The 15679-nt window shown below is 39.3% G+C and overlaps 1 protein-coding gene across 3 annotated transcripts in view; it reads left to right on the top strand.

Annotated features, from left to right (window-relative positions):
• UBE3C (ubiquitin protein ligase E3C) overlaps nucleotides 1-7082 on the top strand; it is a 132510-nt gene extending 125428 nt beyond the window's left edge. For all 3 annotated transcript variants that reach the window (XM_067542708.1, XM_067542709.1, XM_067542710.1), the window contains one exon: nucleotides 3851-7082. In XM_067542708.1, the coding sequence (XP_067398809.1) occupies nucleotides 3851-4021 (171 nt within the window). In that variant the 3' untranslated portion in view covers nucleotides 4022-7082. The remainder of the gene's footprint in view (nucleotides 1-3850) is intronic.
• The last annotated feature ends 8597 nt before the right edge of the window (nucleotides 7083-15679 follow it).

Here is a 15679-nt window from a genome sequence, read left to right as displayed (position 1 = left end):
TTCGGGGAGTGGGCGGAGGGAGAGGCAAACTGAAAAATACAAAAAAAATTCCAGTTCAATTTGGACCAAACCCTTTTTCCCAAAAAGTTTTTGTCCAAACAAAACAAAACAAAACAAAACTTAAAAATTTCATTTTGAGATGACTTGAAACAGTTTTTGGCTTCTTTTGAGTTTTCATTTCGAATCAGTGGTTTCAGGAGTTTTTCATCCTTTTTTGGGGGGGGGGGGGGGGTGGGAGGAGGGGGAGAGAAGAGTGTTTAAAATCTCCAAAGGCCCATTTAAAATGCTATTTCAAATTGAAAAGTTTTAAACAAAACATTTCACAATTGTCTAAATGAAACATCTCAACTCTTTCAAAAACTTTTGTCATCTGAAAGCCTTTGCCGAAATCTACTTGAATTCAGCTAATACATTTTAGGACCCTCAAAAATGCTTTTATTTGCAGAAAGCTATTAGGAAAAAAAATTGAAAAAAATCACTCAGCTCTACTCCCAGTGCTTAACACTGGTGCATCTTCAGTAAGTAAATAAGTGTTAGGAAGTTCCACTACCCAGCACCAAGCCTACTAATTCTATAGTGATGAAAAAATGACAGGGATTATGTGTGTTTGAAAGACTTTGTAAGGAGAGCCTACACTTGATTGTACCTAAGATATCTGCAAATCAGTTCTTAGTTGCAAATAAAGCAAAGACCTCTTTCTGCATGCTACTGTATTTTTAATTTTCTTTTTTCTATGGAACCAGATACTTGCAGAATATAGCATGTAACCAATAACACAGCCAGCTATTTTTCCCCCCATGTTGGGCCTTAGGACCTTATGTTTTCCACAATACAATGACCATGAATGGTTTTTGCCATACAAATTTGGGAGTACTTTTAGGGCAACCAAGGGAACATAAGAATGGTCATACTGGGTGAGATCAACGGTCCCAGTATTCTGTCTCTGACAGTGGCCAGGGTCATATGCATCTGAGGGAATGAACAAGAACAGAACAAGGCAATTTCAAGTGATCTATCCTCTGTCATTCAGTCCCAGCTTCTGGCAGTTGAAGGTTTAGAGACACTTGGAGCATGGCGTTCCGTCCCTGACTGTCCTGGCTAATAGCCATTGATGGACCTGTCCTCCATTAATTTATCTAATTCTTTAACCCAGTTATACTTTTGACCTTCATAATTTTCCATGGCAATGATTTTCACAGGTTGACTGTGTCTTGTGTGAAGAAATACTTTTGTTTGTTTTAAACTTGTTTCCTATTAATTTAATTGGGTAACCCCTAATTCTTATGTTATGTCAAGGAATAAATACTTCCTTATTCACTTTCTCCACACCATTCATGTTATGGACCTCTATCATATCTCCCCCTTAGTTGTTCCTTTTCTAAGATGGATAGTCCCAGTCTTTTTAATCTCTCCTTGTATGGAAGCTGTTCTATACCCTCTCAATGGCTATGAAGCCAGATGAAGGCTGCAGTAAGATATAGGTCTCCAATCATCTTAATCTCCTTGCCATTATCTAGCCCTTTCCTAATGGTTCCTAACATTGTTAGCTTTTCTGACTGCTGCTGCACATTTAGCAAATGTTTTTAGAGAAATATCCACAATGACGCCAAGATCTTTCTTGAGTGGTTAAATTAACTGTCAATTTAGACCCCATCATTTTGTATGTATATTTGGGATTATTTTTTTCCAGTATGTATTACTTTGCTTTTATCAACATTGAATTTCATCTGCCATTTAGTCACCGAGTTTAATGAGATCCCTTTGTAACGATTCATAATCAGCTTTGGACTTAACTCTCCTGAGTAATTTTGTACTATCTGCAAATTGTATCACCTCACTGTTCATCCCCTTTTCATTTATGAATAGGTCCCAGCACTGGTCCCAGTACAGATCCTGGGGGAACTCTGCTTTTTACCTCTCTCGATCATGAAAACTGACAATTTATTTCTACCGTTTGTTTCCTATCTTTTAATCAATTACTGATCTATGAGAAGATCTTCCCTCTTATCTCAGGTGTGCTTGATTTGCTTAAGAGCCTTTGGTGAGGGACCTTCTCAAAGGGTTTCTGAAAGTCCAAGTATGCTTTATCAACTGGATCACCCTTGTCCACATAGTTCTTGACTCCTTCAGAGAAATTCTAATAGATTGTTGAGGCATGATTTCACTTTACAAAAGCCATATTGATTCTTCCTAACATATTGTATTTACCTATGTGTCTGATAATTTTGTTCTTTACTATAGTTTCAACCAGTTTGCCTGCTACTGAAGTTAGGCTTACTTGCCTGTAATTGCCAGGATCGCCTCTGGAACCTTTTTAAATAATAGACATTGCATTAGTTATCTGCCAGTCATTTGGTAAGAGGTTAATGTAAGTGATAAGTTACATACCACAGTTAATTTAGCTTCTTCACAATCGTCTTTGAGTGTTCCTCTAGCACCTCAATAGTCCAATAGCCCCACTGACTGTTTGGTAGGCTTCCTGCTTCTGATGTACTTAAAAAAATACATATTGGTGTTAGTTTCTGTGTCCTTACTAGTTGGTCTTCAAATTCTGTTTTGGAGTGCCTTATACTTTTACTCTTGCCAGAGTTTATGCTCCTTTCTATTTTCCTCTAGGATTTGACTTCCAATTTTTAAAGGATGCCTTTTTGTCTCTAGCCTCCTCTTTGACTCTGCTGTTTAGCCATGATGGCATTTTTGGTCCTCTTGTTTTTTTTTTTTTTTAATTATTTGGGATTTAGATTTAGATTTAATTTAAGCATCTATTATGGTGTTTTAAAAAAGTTTCCATGCAGCTTGCAGGTATTTCACCCTTGTGACTGTTCCTTTTAATTTCCATTTAACTAACTTATTTTTGTGTCGTTCCCCTTGTTGAAGTTAAATGGTACTGTGGTGGGTTTCTTTGGCATTTTTCCCCCTACAAGGATGTTAAATTTAATTATATTATGGTCATTATTACTGAGTGGTTCAGCTATATTCACCTCTTGGACAAGATCCTGTGATCCACTTAAGACTAAATCAAGAATTGCCTCTCCCCTTGTGGTTTCCAGGATGAGCTGCTTCAAGTAGCCATTTAATGTGTCTGGAAATTTTATCTCTGCATCCCTTCCTGAAATGACATAAACCCAGTCAGTATCAGTATAATTGAAATCCCTCATTATTATTGCGTTTTCTGCCTTTATAGCCTCTCTAATCTTCCTGAGCCTTTCCTGGTTAGGTGATCGGTAGTATATTCCTACTGCTGTACTCTTACTGTTCAAGCATGGACTTCCTTTCCATACAGATTCTGTGGTACAGTTTGATTTATTTAAGATGTATTTGTATACTGATATTACTGTATTCTATTGATTATTCTCATTCCACCAGGTTTCCATGATGCCTATTATATCAATATCCTTATTTAATGTCAGACATTCTAGTTTACCCACGTTAGTATTTAGATTTCTAGTATTTGTATATAAGCACTTATACATGTCAATATTCAGTTGCTTGCCTTCATGTGTTATATTTAAATGGGACTTCATTATATTTGATAGACCTCATAGCTTCTACCTGTACTTTACCAACTTCATTCCTCTCCGCCTTACTAAAATATAGAGTTTCCCCTTTAATAAATTCATCCCTAGTGAATATCACTGCCTGAATCATGTGCTCCTCCACACGTTGGCTTTCCCTCAGCCCTTAATTTAAAAAATCCTCTGATTTTTTTTAAACCTTTGAAAATGCCATTGAAACAGACTTAAATTCTAATTACTCCTTGCCTAGAAGTTTATGTGGATTGTCATGGAATTTTTTTAGCCTTAATGTATATATCTTATTTCCCCCTCCCCCCTATTTTTGTATTTTCCAGGAGTTATATCCTGCATTTTGCATTCACAATGGAGGATCTGATCTAGACAGGCTACCCACTGCTAGTACCTGCATGAACTTGCTGAAGCTTCCTGAGTTTTATGATGAAAACCTTATGCGGAGCAAACTTCTTTACGCCATTGAATGTGCTGCTGGATTTGAGCTGAGCTGAGTTGAACTGAGTTTTAAACAGAAGCTCTACAGAGGAACTAACCAGTGCCTACTCCATAAGCAGCACCCATACCCAAGCAGATGAAGGGAACTCAGTCTAGGTTTCTGCAGCTCTCATTTCTTATCACATGCCCTTGAATAGGTTTCATTTTTAAACACATGATTTGTTAGTTAGGTGTCATTAAACTTACATTGACACTGCTTTATTATGACTCAAAATAATGAATGCTGTGTGCAGTGTGGTTGGGGTTTGTGTTTATGCCAAGCAAGAGCACATTTAAAGAACAGTGACATCTCAGTGAAATTAACCAAAGATGAAGCTTTGGCTTTGTGCTGTTGAAATATAAATAACTCCACAAGCTGGCAATAAAGTTGTGTGCAGTGCAGCAAGTTGGGATAAGACAGGGCTTAACATCCTGTTATGAATCTTTAGAGGGAAGCAGATGTTTGCAGATATCCCAGAACTGAGAGATTGAAAATGTTTGTTACTGATATCTCCACATCTTTTCTTATGTGGTAGAATTGTTTACAAACCTTTAGTTGTTGCAATTAAAACAGAATGGATTTGTTTTATACTACCATCTCTTGAGATGGTAGGCACTGAGATAGAACATTTATATTTTATTTGTGCTTTCTGAAATATCTTCAAGAAATTGGATTTGCCTGATTATTTTTAAGTTCTACCTTTGGCCGTGTCATGATCAGCTGGACGTTGTCGTAACAGATATGACTATCCATGCTTTTCTGTGTTCTGTTTCTGTCTCTCCATTGTGCCTGTAAAGATTTTTTTTAATGTATCAAACTTCTATGGCAAACGCAGTACATACAGTAGTCATGACTTTGGAAAAAATATACTTGTAACAACTATTAAAAGTATTTGAACCAAAGCATCAGGCTTTATCTTTTATATCTGAAGCCTGCAGTGTTCACATTCCTCCTCACAATCATTTCTCTTCATCTTAAATACCATGTATGTGCTGTAGAAACTTGTCTTAATTCATTATTTTTGTGACTAAGCCGCTTTTGCATCCATCTGCTTTTTAGCAGTTCTGCTCAGACAAGTAAGTGGGAACATATTGCTTAACATAATTTGATTGACGGGAAAAATTGGATTCATATGAAAGGAATCGGTTCTCTAATAATAGTTACATCACTGAGTCAAGATTTATGTTCACATTTAATTTGCATTCAATTAAAAAAAAGTAATTATAACTCAAACTATAAGGTGCGTAAACGTGCATCCTTTCTGGTTTTTAATAATTAATAAAAAATCAGAATTTACAGTCAGACTCCTGTTCATCTCTTATGCTGAAACTATTTTGCTGTCACTGGAAGCTCTGTTGGATTTCATATTTAATAAGTGGTAACCAGCAATATCCTTTTAAATGTGGGGAAACAGTGATTTTAAGGTGTTTACTAGTATCAGTATAAAATGTATAATTTCCTAATTTGGGTAATAAATGAAGTGTTAAAATACTATTTGTAGTCTTGATGTACAGAAATAAAAATTGTTTTCTTTTTGGTTTTGCTTTAGGCTGTTTTATTAATGTTAAATGTTACAAACCCAACATATTCTTTACCTAAAAATTGGTTTCTTGTATATTTTTTTACATAAATTATGGAATAGAAGACCGAAAAGAGGTCAGTGTTCATATTACTGCCTCCACTTAAAAGCAAAGCCTGAATATTTCCTTTAGATAACGTTATTTATTTTCTAACCCAATACTTTAAATATTTTGAAATTATTTTTCAATTGAATTCATTTGCTACATTGATAGTGTCATGTTTGTATGTTGTAAAATGCAAATTACATTTTTTTCTATTAAATAATCACATTTCAAGATTGTGTCGGGATAATGCCACATAAGAATGGTTAGTAATGTGTACCTTTTCTTATTGTCTAAAGAGACCTAACACTCCATTCCTAGACATCGAAACAGAGCCTGGGGTAGGCATGAGATTACAGGAAAAGGAACAGTATACTTTATAGATGTGAGTATATTAATAAAAATATAAAAATAATACTGTTGCAGGGGAATGTGACTAGAAGCTTTGTAGTCCATTAAGAAATAGTCCACATATTCAGTTTCTTCAGTAGATTTGGTATTTAATCTTCAGTCATTTTGTTTTTTATACTTTTCTATGCATGAATGGTGAAATCCTGAACCTGCTTCAAACTTTCCTTAAAATTTGCTTAAATGGGAGCAAAATTTGGTCCTTGCTCCCATTTATCCCAATGGAAATTTCACCATTGATTTCAGTTGGATCAAAATTTGACCCAGGGTCTGTATATAAAGAGTGAGAATAGCCTCCACTGGTAATTAATCTAAATCACCTCTCACTGGAAGTGCTGGGGCCAGATTCTGGTCACATAACTCCTTCAAAAAAAAGAATTGATTTCAATGGGAGATCTATGTAAGTAAGGCAAACAGGAGTTAGCCCTGATTTCATGAGTGAGATCTGCTCTGACAGAAGTCGGATTTGCACATCAGACTGCATTATGTCAGTCCTGTTAGGGGTATCCCATAATTCAAATAAAATTAGTTTACTGGTGCTCTTGGCAGTGATGTGGACAATTTTTGGACATCTCTTAAAGCAAATCTAATATCAGTTTCCTAATCTGAGCCACAGAAGGGTTTGGAATTCACAATGTGAATTTTAGGAAGTGCAATGAGCTAATGCTGAATTTCAGTCTGTTTAACCCAAAAACTATTTGTAAAATATTGGTGGGCAGCTGTGATCTTTTCCTACAGGGTGAAAAATGACACAACTCCCAGACAAAACAGGAAAGCTGTTTTTCTCGGATTATTCTTGTAATAAGTGAATTTTTTGTTCTGTACGTATTTATAATTATACAAAACAGATTTAGATATATACCTAAATTTGTGGTGTTAATAGCACTGATGTAAAGACTTTTCATATTTTCTGTTTTCCATGACAATGTGCCAATAACTAAAGGAGAGGAAGAAATGAATATGATGTGTGGATACAGATCAGGATATCTATATTTTTATTGACCTTAGATTTTGAGAATAAAGCAATTTTGAGTTTTCTTGAAAGTTTGCAGAAACATTCTCTTTTGTTTTTGGAGTAAACTTGGTCACTTTCAAAACAAATGAAATATTCCAAGCTAAAGTTATATGGGACTAAAATCGGGCTCTATCATTTGGAAGCTAATTGTAACCTATAATGAGGTAGAGGCTGCTACATCTCCATGATTCTCTGAGCCTGTGACAAAATGCCCACCTCTACCATGAAGCTTGTAACCTTATTCTCAAGCCCATCATCAGCCAAACTGTGCCGTGTAGGCTTAGTTTTGTTCCAGTGTACCTTCTAAAAACCAATTTATCCTATACCATTGGGAAGAACAAGCATGAGAGAGAGATCAGCACTCATTGTAGAGAATGTTACCCTTTGAAGAAACAAGCACAGGAATGAATTCTCCCAGAGCCTTTCCAAGAAGTTCTATCTTAGCTCTTATGTAGATACATCTTTGAAGGTGTAAGTTTGTCTGCCTGTGTGTTTCTCTTCCTTCATGCTTTTCTTGCTATTCTCTTAACTTAATACCCTCTTAACCCATTGCTTCACAATATTACTTAATAGGTTCCATGTGGTATTCCAGTCAGAGAATGGTTTTCAAGAGCTCTTCACATTTTTTTACCCTAAAAAGGCCATCACCTGCCAGCAAAATGTAGCTTCCTGAAACACTTTTCAAGAATTGATCTTGAGCCATTTCAGAACCTAGCTAAAATTAGTGTCTCAGGGACATAGAGCCGTGATCCTGCAAACTCTTATATGCATGCTTAACACTACATAGCTAAGTAGCCCTACTGAACCTAGTGAGACTACTCACGTGCATAGTGATCAGTATGTGTGTATTTACACTAGCTGTAATATCATGACAGAACCAGCAGAATCTTTAATTTTAAGCAAGGGCTTCCCTGTGGCTCTTTTGATCTTGCCACTGCTTCCTACACTATTGTATGGACCACTGGGGCAGAAATGGGGAGTATTTTTTCTAAGCTACCATGTGGTGAGAGAGTTTGATTTCCTATTAAGCCAAATTCAGTCCGGTGTGAATTCTGTTAACTCAGCTATCCCTAGTAGCTGGTGTCGGGACTGCCCATTACAACAACATATGGGAGTAAAAAAGAAAAAGCTGTTTTAGAGAAAATGTATAGGTGAGCGACTGAACAAATTGTAATAACATTAAATAGGGTCATGTGTGGATTTGATCACTGGCCGTGCTGTGGAGGTGACAAAAAGGGCAGCTGAAGATACTCAGAGGATTACGTTTTCCTAAAAAATTTTAAAGCAACTATCTTTTCAGTTTCAAGACTTCCTGTTTGGTTACTATAAAATGTTTTTGATTTTTCCTTGTTTTTGCCATGGTTCAATAGCAGTTTCCATTTTTATCAGAACTAATCGGTATCCCTTGCTGCTGCTCCCTCCAGCTGCTTAAGATAAAATTCACAGCTGTAGCCTCTCTCTATCTCAGTGAAATGCCACCTGCAATACTGGTAACTTCCTTGGAAGAGTCACACATTACAACTGAAAAATGTGTGGAAAGCCATTCAGACAATAAATCTGCTCTCTCTCTGGAACAGAGGGAAAAAGCAGATAATTTTTATAAGAATACAAGGAGGCATTTTACTGGCTGGCATCCATTCAGACCTTCTGTTGGTTATTTAGTAGGACACAATCAAAGAATTCATTGAAACTGAAACTATTTGGACCTCCACAAATGTTTTGCACAAATGCTTTAAGTAAACTGACTGTGTATCATATTTGATCTTGGCTCCTATGCAGATTATACGTGGAAACTGTTGCAAAAGCAGCAAGCCTAGCATAATGGGGCTCCAGTCTTTGCTTAGGGCTCCCTAGGTATTACTGTCGTAAAAATCAACTATCATCATGAATTAGGGGACTATGATGGAAGATAAAATGGTGTAAATACCCTACACAGCACAGGTTCACCTAGTGGCTGAGGCTCTAGCATCAGATCCTTTTCCTTACATTGTATTATGACAGAGATCCATCTTTGGGAGAGGATACCTGTTTATTTTGGGTCTCTTAATCCTTGCACCTTTCAGGATAACTACAGTGACTGCCTTTAATACCTTGTTTATGTGAAACTGCGTACTAAACAAAAATCATCTTAGAAACTTTCAAAACACCTTTTTAGAATGATCTGCATCTCTTACGCTGTCTCCTGTGTGATTGTGAATGGTGCTGGTATTTCAATGAGAGGTGCCATTTTGTGCTGTTTACTCGGCTATAATATGGACAAATGACTGGGAGACAATTGTGTGGGTGTCTATGGAGGGATTATTTTTAATATACATATGGGGCACAGATTCAGTACTTTTAGCATTTTCAGTTAAGCTGCAGTGGAACAGAAACATCCTACCCAAGTAAAGGAAATGTGAAGAGCAGGACAGGAACCAATGGGAGCCCAGTCCTGTATTGAGAGCAGTTGATGCAGGAGGCAAACTGCTGTAGAAACAGTTTGTAAATGCTTCATGTAATACTACCTATCAGTCAAAAACTATACAGAATTAACTAATATCTGGTGTGGGCATATGGATAAGAAAGCAAATCATAGATCACATTAATGAAAGTGGAATGTTCAGCATAATTGCTGATGAAGCTCTACATGCAGCTAATAAGGAACCGTTGCCATAAATTGCAAGCTCTTTGGATACTCCATAGCAGCAGTTCTCAAACTGGTCCACAGACTATGCATGATCCATGAAGTCCTTGCTGGTGTTTCATGAAAAACTGCCAGGACACATGGTGTTGCCTGTTCTTACTTGCTTGAGTTCCATCAACAAACATCCATTCAGTCTAGGCTCTTAGACCCAGATTCTCAAAGGCTGCTAACTTCCATTGATTTCATTATGCAGTGGTGTTATAGCAATGGGAATTATGAGCCTAAATACCTTTGACAATCTGGGCCTTAATTAGGAAGAGGAGTTTGGCTGTATGTAAAAGCAATTGGATCCAAGAGAAGCTGCTGGACAGCAAGTATTAAGGTAGTTCTGATGAAAAATTGTAGAGAGGCTTGGAAGACTATCATGAAAGCTGGTTATTTCTCTTTCCTTTTTGTGCTTTAAATATTCCTGTTGAGTAGTTGGATTCTGAAAGGTTCAGTGTACTGCCAATATTTCAGATCTAATTGTTTCTGATAAGCTATCAACAAAAAGCTAATGGTCATGTTTAATAAATGGTACTTTCCAGAATTGCTTTGCTAGTTGTACTATATTTAACTTTAAGAACAGTCTTTGCATCTCACATCCTTTGCTAATTCCAAAAATAACTGCCCTCTGTAAATAGAAAAACTAGATGCATTAAGCAGTAGGCACAGCATGCAAGAAAGGCCATAATCATTACTGTGTCAGGACTACTATATTAATCTCTCTCTAATGTAGCCTTTTTCCAACATTTCTTCAATTCTGTTGGGTTTATCCATATCTGACCTTCATATATCATAAAAATTAATCCAGAAAGCTGGGAACTAAGTGAGTGGCTTATACCTTATGGAATGATGCCATGTTCTCTTCACGATAGAGTAACACCCATCATTTTAAGTGCTAGCATAAGGTGAAAAAGTTGAAGACCCGGATACCAAAAAAATTGATCCTACAAGTAACGGGTTTATCTCTTATGACTAAAGGATATTTTCCCCTGATGTGGGGAGGAGTAAGTTCTTCCCTCAAAATGAAGTTCCTTTGTTGTGGCTGTCATAGGTACCACTTGAGTGCCCTGTCCCCAACCCCTCACTAGACTGCTGTGAAAGACTCAGCCACTGGGCCCCCAGGTGTTTTAAGCCTCAGGAACCTGAATGGAGTCCAGCTACTGCCTCAGTCTTGAGGCACTAGGTGCACATCTAGGGTGGCACTCCTTCCTGAGAGCTGGAACTCACCCTTCCTTTTGGAGTCCTTGGGAACCATCTGTGTTCAGAAAAGTAAACAGTGTCCCCATTTCATCTGGCAACTATCTGCTGGGTTGCTTCTCCCTTCTCTTGAGCTGAAGAAAGTGTTCCCTCAGAAGAGCAGCTCCTGCTCTTTTATAACTTTAAGTGCTGTCTGTCAGGTGACCAGAACCCCCTGCCAACTGAGTTCATGCCCTGATCGTTCTCCTGGGTGGACGGCGCTATGTCAGCAGGAGAATATCTCCCGTCAACATAATGCAGCTACGCACGTGCTTATGCCAGCAAAATTTAAGTCGCTCAGGGGTGTGTTTTTTCATACCCCTGAGCAACAAAAGTTTTACCAGCATAAGTGCTAGTGTAGGCAAGGTCTTAGTGTGAAGAGTTGCTCTTCTACAGAAATTGTCATGCCTCTCCTGAAAGAGGAGACCCATTTATATCTGATGGCCTAGGTTTGGATCTTACAACTAGGACTCCTTACATTTGGATTGATAAACCATCAACAAAAAGGAATAGCTACTCTTCCTGTAGTTTCGTTCTCCTCCCCATGAAGATGATTCATGCAAGTGAACTCCTCCCATCAGCTGAGTTTGCACCTCAGAGCATATGGCAGGAGGGGGGATTAAAAACCCAAAACAAAAGGAACTAGGTATTTCTTTGCAACTTGGGTTCTGGTAGGCAAAGTGTTTCTAGGCATAAGCAAAATATCCCCAGCTGCTTAACTTGGGTTTGCCCTAAAGATAAAATAGCTTGCTGATTATAGAAGTGTATATTACCTTTTGAAACCTAAGAATGTGCCTCATTCATGTGTCTATGCTGACTTGCTTTAACCTTTTAAATAACTCTCTAATTTCCTTTTCCTATTTATAGATCTTCATATAATTTATTACAGGATTGGCTACAAGCGTTGCCTTTAGTATATGACTTTAAAAAGCACAATTGAACTGGGGTAAGTGACTGGTCCTTTAGAATCAGGAGTAACCTGAGATTCTTGGTGGTAAGGGTCCATTGGTCACAGAGATATATTTACTTGAGTGGTAAGAGAGACTTGACTACCCAAGGAGACTGTCTGTGTCTCTGTGTTAAGGCTGTTAAAGTGCCTGAGGAGTTTGCACTTGGTGGTGTTAGTTGGTGAAATCTAAGTTTAGGGCTCATGACCAATTAGGGTTTGTGTCCTGGTTTTTAATAGTCTGCCCTCAAGTTGGTATTCACCATTTTGCATCACAGTCAGGAGCATTACAAATATAAATAAATATTAATTAAAAGGAAAAGGGTCAAGGAGAGAGCTTAGAATTCCTAACTCAGTTCAGACCCCTTACTGTACAGGAGCGTTTCTCCAATTTTCAACATCAAGGAATGTCATTCCTAAGAGAAAACTTTGATTCAAACTAGGAAGAAGATTGTGTTGGAAGATGCTGTCACAGCACATTGACAGATTGCTGAAGCTTCATAAACCATACTGTAAATGCTATGTCACCTAGAGCGAGCAGAACAGAGGAAAATTCTTTATTTTAAATGCTATGCTCATCACTTAGTATCTGAGAGCCTGCCAGAAGAGCAGTAATTCTCAAACTTATTTGATGGTGCTATGGTGCTCCCCTTGTTCATGTCTGTAGTAGTTCATGCTACAGCTCCTGCCACACAAGTACCTATATAGCCAGGTGCTGTGCTATGGCATTGCTGCCTTTACTTCTCTGCCGCTGCTGGCAGCAGTGCTGCTTTCAGAGCTGGGTGCCCAGCCAGCAGCCGCTGCTCTCTGGCTGCCCAGCTCTGAAGGCAGAGCAGCTTCTGATGCCCCCCTAGAATACCCTTCAGTTTGATCACCTCTCCAGTAGAATATCAAGCAACATGACTAACATTTGTCAAGGTGTTTGTTGTCTCCTCCTCTCCCCAAAGGAAGAAGCATGTGGAGTGGAGTGTCGTGTTAAATATACCTGTTGATCAGGGTCACAACCAGTTTTCCTAAAGAGTGGGCCCAGCGAAAGGACCTTTTTCCCATGGGGCGCCTGTCCCAGGGTAAAGCTTGGCTTGCTGTATGGTTCTCAGAGAGTAGAGCCAGCTACAGGCAGGTTGGTAGGTCTGCAGCCACTGAAGGAAGCGCTGGGAGGTGCTGAGCCTGAGCCCCCATTGCCAGGGCAAAGTGCACTGTGGAAAGTGCAAGGAAAGGTATTATGCAGCCACATGGGCCTCATTCACCCCAACTCTCCATGGAAATCCCCGCATCTGGGCTGCAGCCCCATACCTGCTGCTACCCACCCCAGGGTAGGGAACTTGGGAAGGTGCTAGGGACTTCTCTCCCAGCCTATTGCACTGGGACTCTGGAAGAGGCTCCCACATTGGGCAGGCCATATCTCCTATGCAGGCAGTGGAATCCGGCCATGGGGCTGCCCTGTGTTGCTGTCTCAGGCATGACCAGGAGGAGAGGTAGTGACTGCTGGGTCTCTGCTCAGAGCCAGACTACAGCAATGTAACATACCAGGGCAGGAAACCTTAAGCACTTAGGAAACTCCAACTAGTACAGAATGTGTTGCTCCCCTGTGCTGTTGCTAAATGTTTATATTAGAGAAGGCAGATCAAACAAATGCACCTTGCACTTGGAGCGGAAAGTGGTGACATTTGTAATGGTCCTTAGTTCCTGCGGGAGTTCATTCCACAATCTTGGACCAACCACAAAGAAAGTTCTGTCTCCTGCACAGACATGCTTTACTCTTATTGTTGAGAGTTCCATTGTGCCAGAGGAACAAACTTGTCCACCATGGTCTTCATTCTGGAGCAACGAGTATCCTAGATGCAGGCCATGGAGCCCTTTGAAGATAAGGACCTAGACCGTGACCTTGATTCAAAATCATATAAGAAGCCACTGTAGAGAATGGAGGAAAAGTGTGATGTGCTCATGGTAGCCTGTGCTGGTGAGGAGATGCACTGAAGTGGTTTTTACTAGTTGTACTTTCTGAAGTGCTTAAGGTTCCATGCTGTGGGATATTACATTGCTATAGTCCAAGTGAGAGACGATGAAGGCATGAATATTGAAGCCATGTCTTCATCCACGAGGATGGGGGAGAGTCTCCTAGCCTGGCAGGGATGGTAGAAAGCATTACTTGTAGCTGTTATAATGTGAGAGCTCAGCATTGGTGAGGAATCCAAGAGTACTCCTAGATTTCAAGCTGAACTGAACAATTGTGGATGTGAACCATCCATCAAAGGAGACTGCATCATGGCTGCAATTCCTCAAAATACCTCCTCTGCCCACCAGTTTAATCTCCTTTTGCTCAGGTTAAGATTCGACCAGCTATTCTGCATCCATGAGCTGATCTCATCCAAGCACTGGCCATCTTGATGGTAGAGGTGTGGTTGTATATGGAGAAGGATAATTAGAGCTGTATACCATCTGTGTATTGCTGGAACTTGAGTCCATGTCCTCTGATCAGTTCATCTAGTGGCTGCATGTAGATGTTGAAAAGGACTGGACAGAGAATTAATACTTGTTGAACCACATAAAGTGGGCAACCTCTTTCTGGTTGTAGCTACGCAAATAATGAAGCTATAGCAGGAACACTAATTGCATGAAATTACTGGTTGCCTCGACTGCTCTGATGGCAGTTCAGGCCACCCACACAGAAAAGCTGTTTCTGAAGGAGCCATATTTGCACCATCATTCAATCCATCTTCCAGATATACCAGAACATAATGAGACTCTTGAATCACCTCACTCATATTGCTCAGCACTTCTTGCTTAGAGTGAAAAACTTCCAAAATGGCTGTCTCCAAAATGTCAGGCATGCTGAGTGCTAAAGGTTTAAAGATCAGGTCCCAATTTTATAAACACCCCTCAGGGTATGTACTGGCTGTGGCCCAGCATGGGTCATGCGGCAATCATTTTCCTTACTTGCTGTATACCTGGTGTGTGATTCTCATAACCACGTAACCTGTCATGAGTTAATACTACACACAAAGCAATGTATATTTCAACAGTTTCCATATTGAAGCAAAAAGTAAATAATTCAGAACACTCCATATTTCTTCTTCTTTTCATTGAGGCAAATCCTGAATAAGGAGACAAATAAGTTAGAAATGCCATGATTCCATTGAACTAAGAAATGGACAGCAGCTAATAGTGCAGAGCTGGGTGGCTTCTATCATACACATCCTGGAATCAATTCCATGAAGGTGAGATTGTGGGTGAGCTGGAGGGGGTATATACATAGCCCTATTAGCTCCAAACCCCAGAAGTTGGGGGACCATGGGAGTAAGGCACCTGGTCCATCTCACACTCTGTAGAAAAGGCTGTGGCCCAGCTATGTCCTAGCTACTACAGAATGGAACTGAGGATTTGGTTCTTCAGCCTTATGCCTTTTGAGAACCTTGGTGAGAACAGCTAGCTCACTTCCTCAGGCTGGCCACTCTTTCCCAGATTTGATACAACACTTAACATCACATAGCATCACCTTTTTCCTGCTTTTCATAAAAACTATGGTGCTTCTGTATCAAATTCCTTCTAAATGCATGATCGATCACTAATCGACTATATATGGTTATGATGGAGCTGGCAGGCCCTACACTTGGCATCTAGGGAGTTAATGAGGCAATTATATTTTCCTCCTACCCCCCCCTTATGTTTCTCTCTCTCCTGCTACTGCATGAAAGAGACACACAAGCAACAGTGAAACTGACGGATACTGTATACAAAGTGTTGTTAAATGCACAAAATAAATAAACTGGAAAAAAAAG

Source organism: Emydura macquarii, unplaced genomic scaffold, assembly GCF_026122565.2.
Source record: "Emydura macquarii macquarii isolate MOO-44397 ecotype Brisbane River unplaced genomic scaffold, CSIRO-AGI_Emac_v2 contig_719, whole genome shotgun sequence".
In the NCBI taxonomy this organism is placed as follows: domain Eukaryota; kingdom Metazoa; phylum Chordata; order Testudines; family Chelidae; genus Emydura; species Emydura macquarii.
The sequence above is the reverse complement of the archived record's forward strand: the minus strand, read 5'-3'. Positions and strand labels throughout refer to the sequence as shown.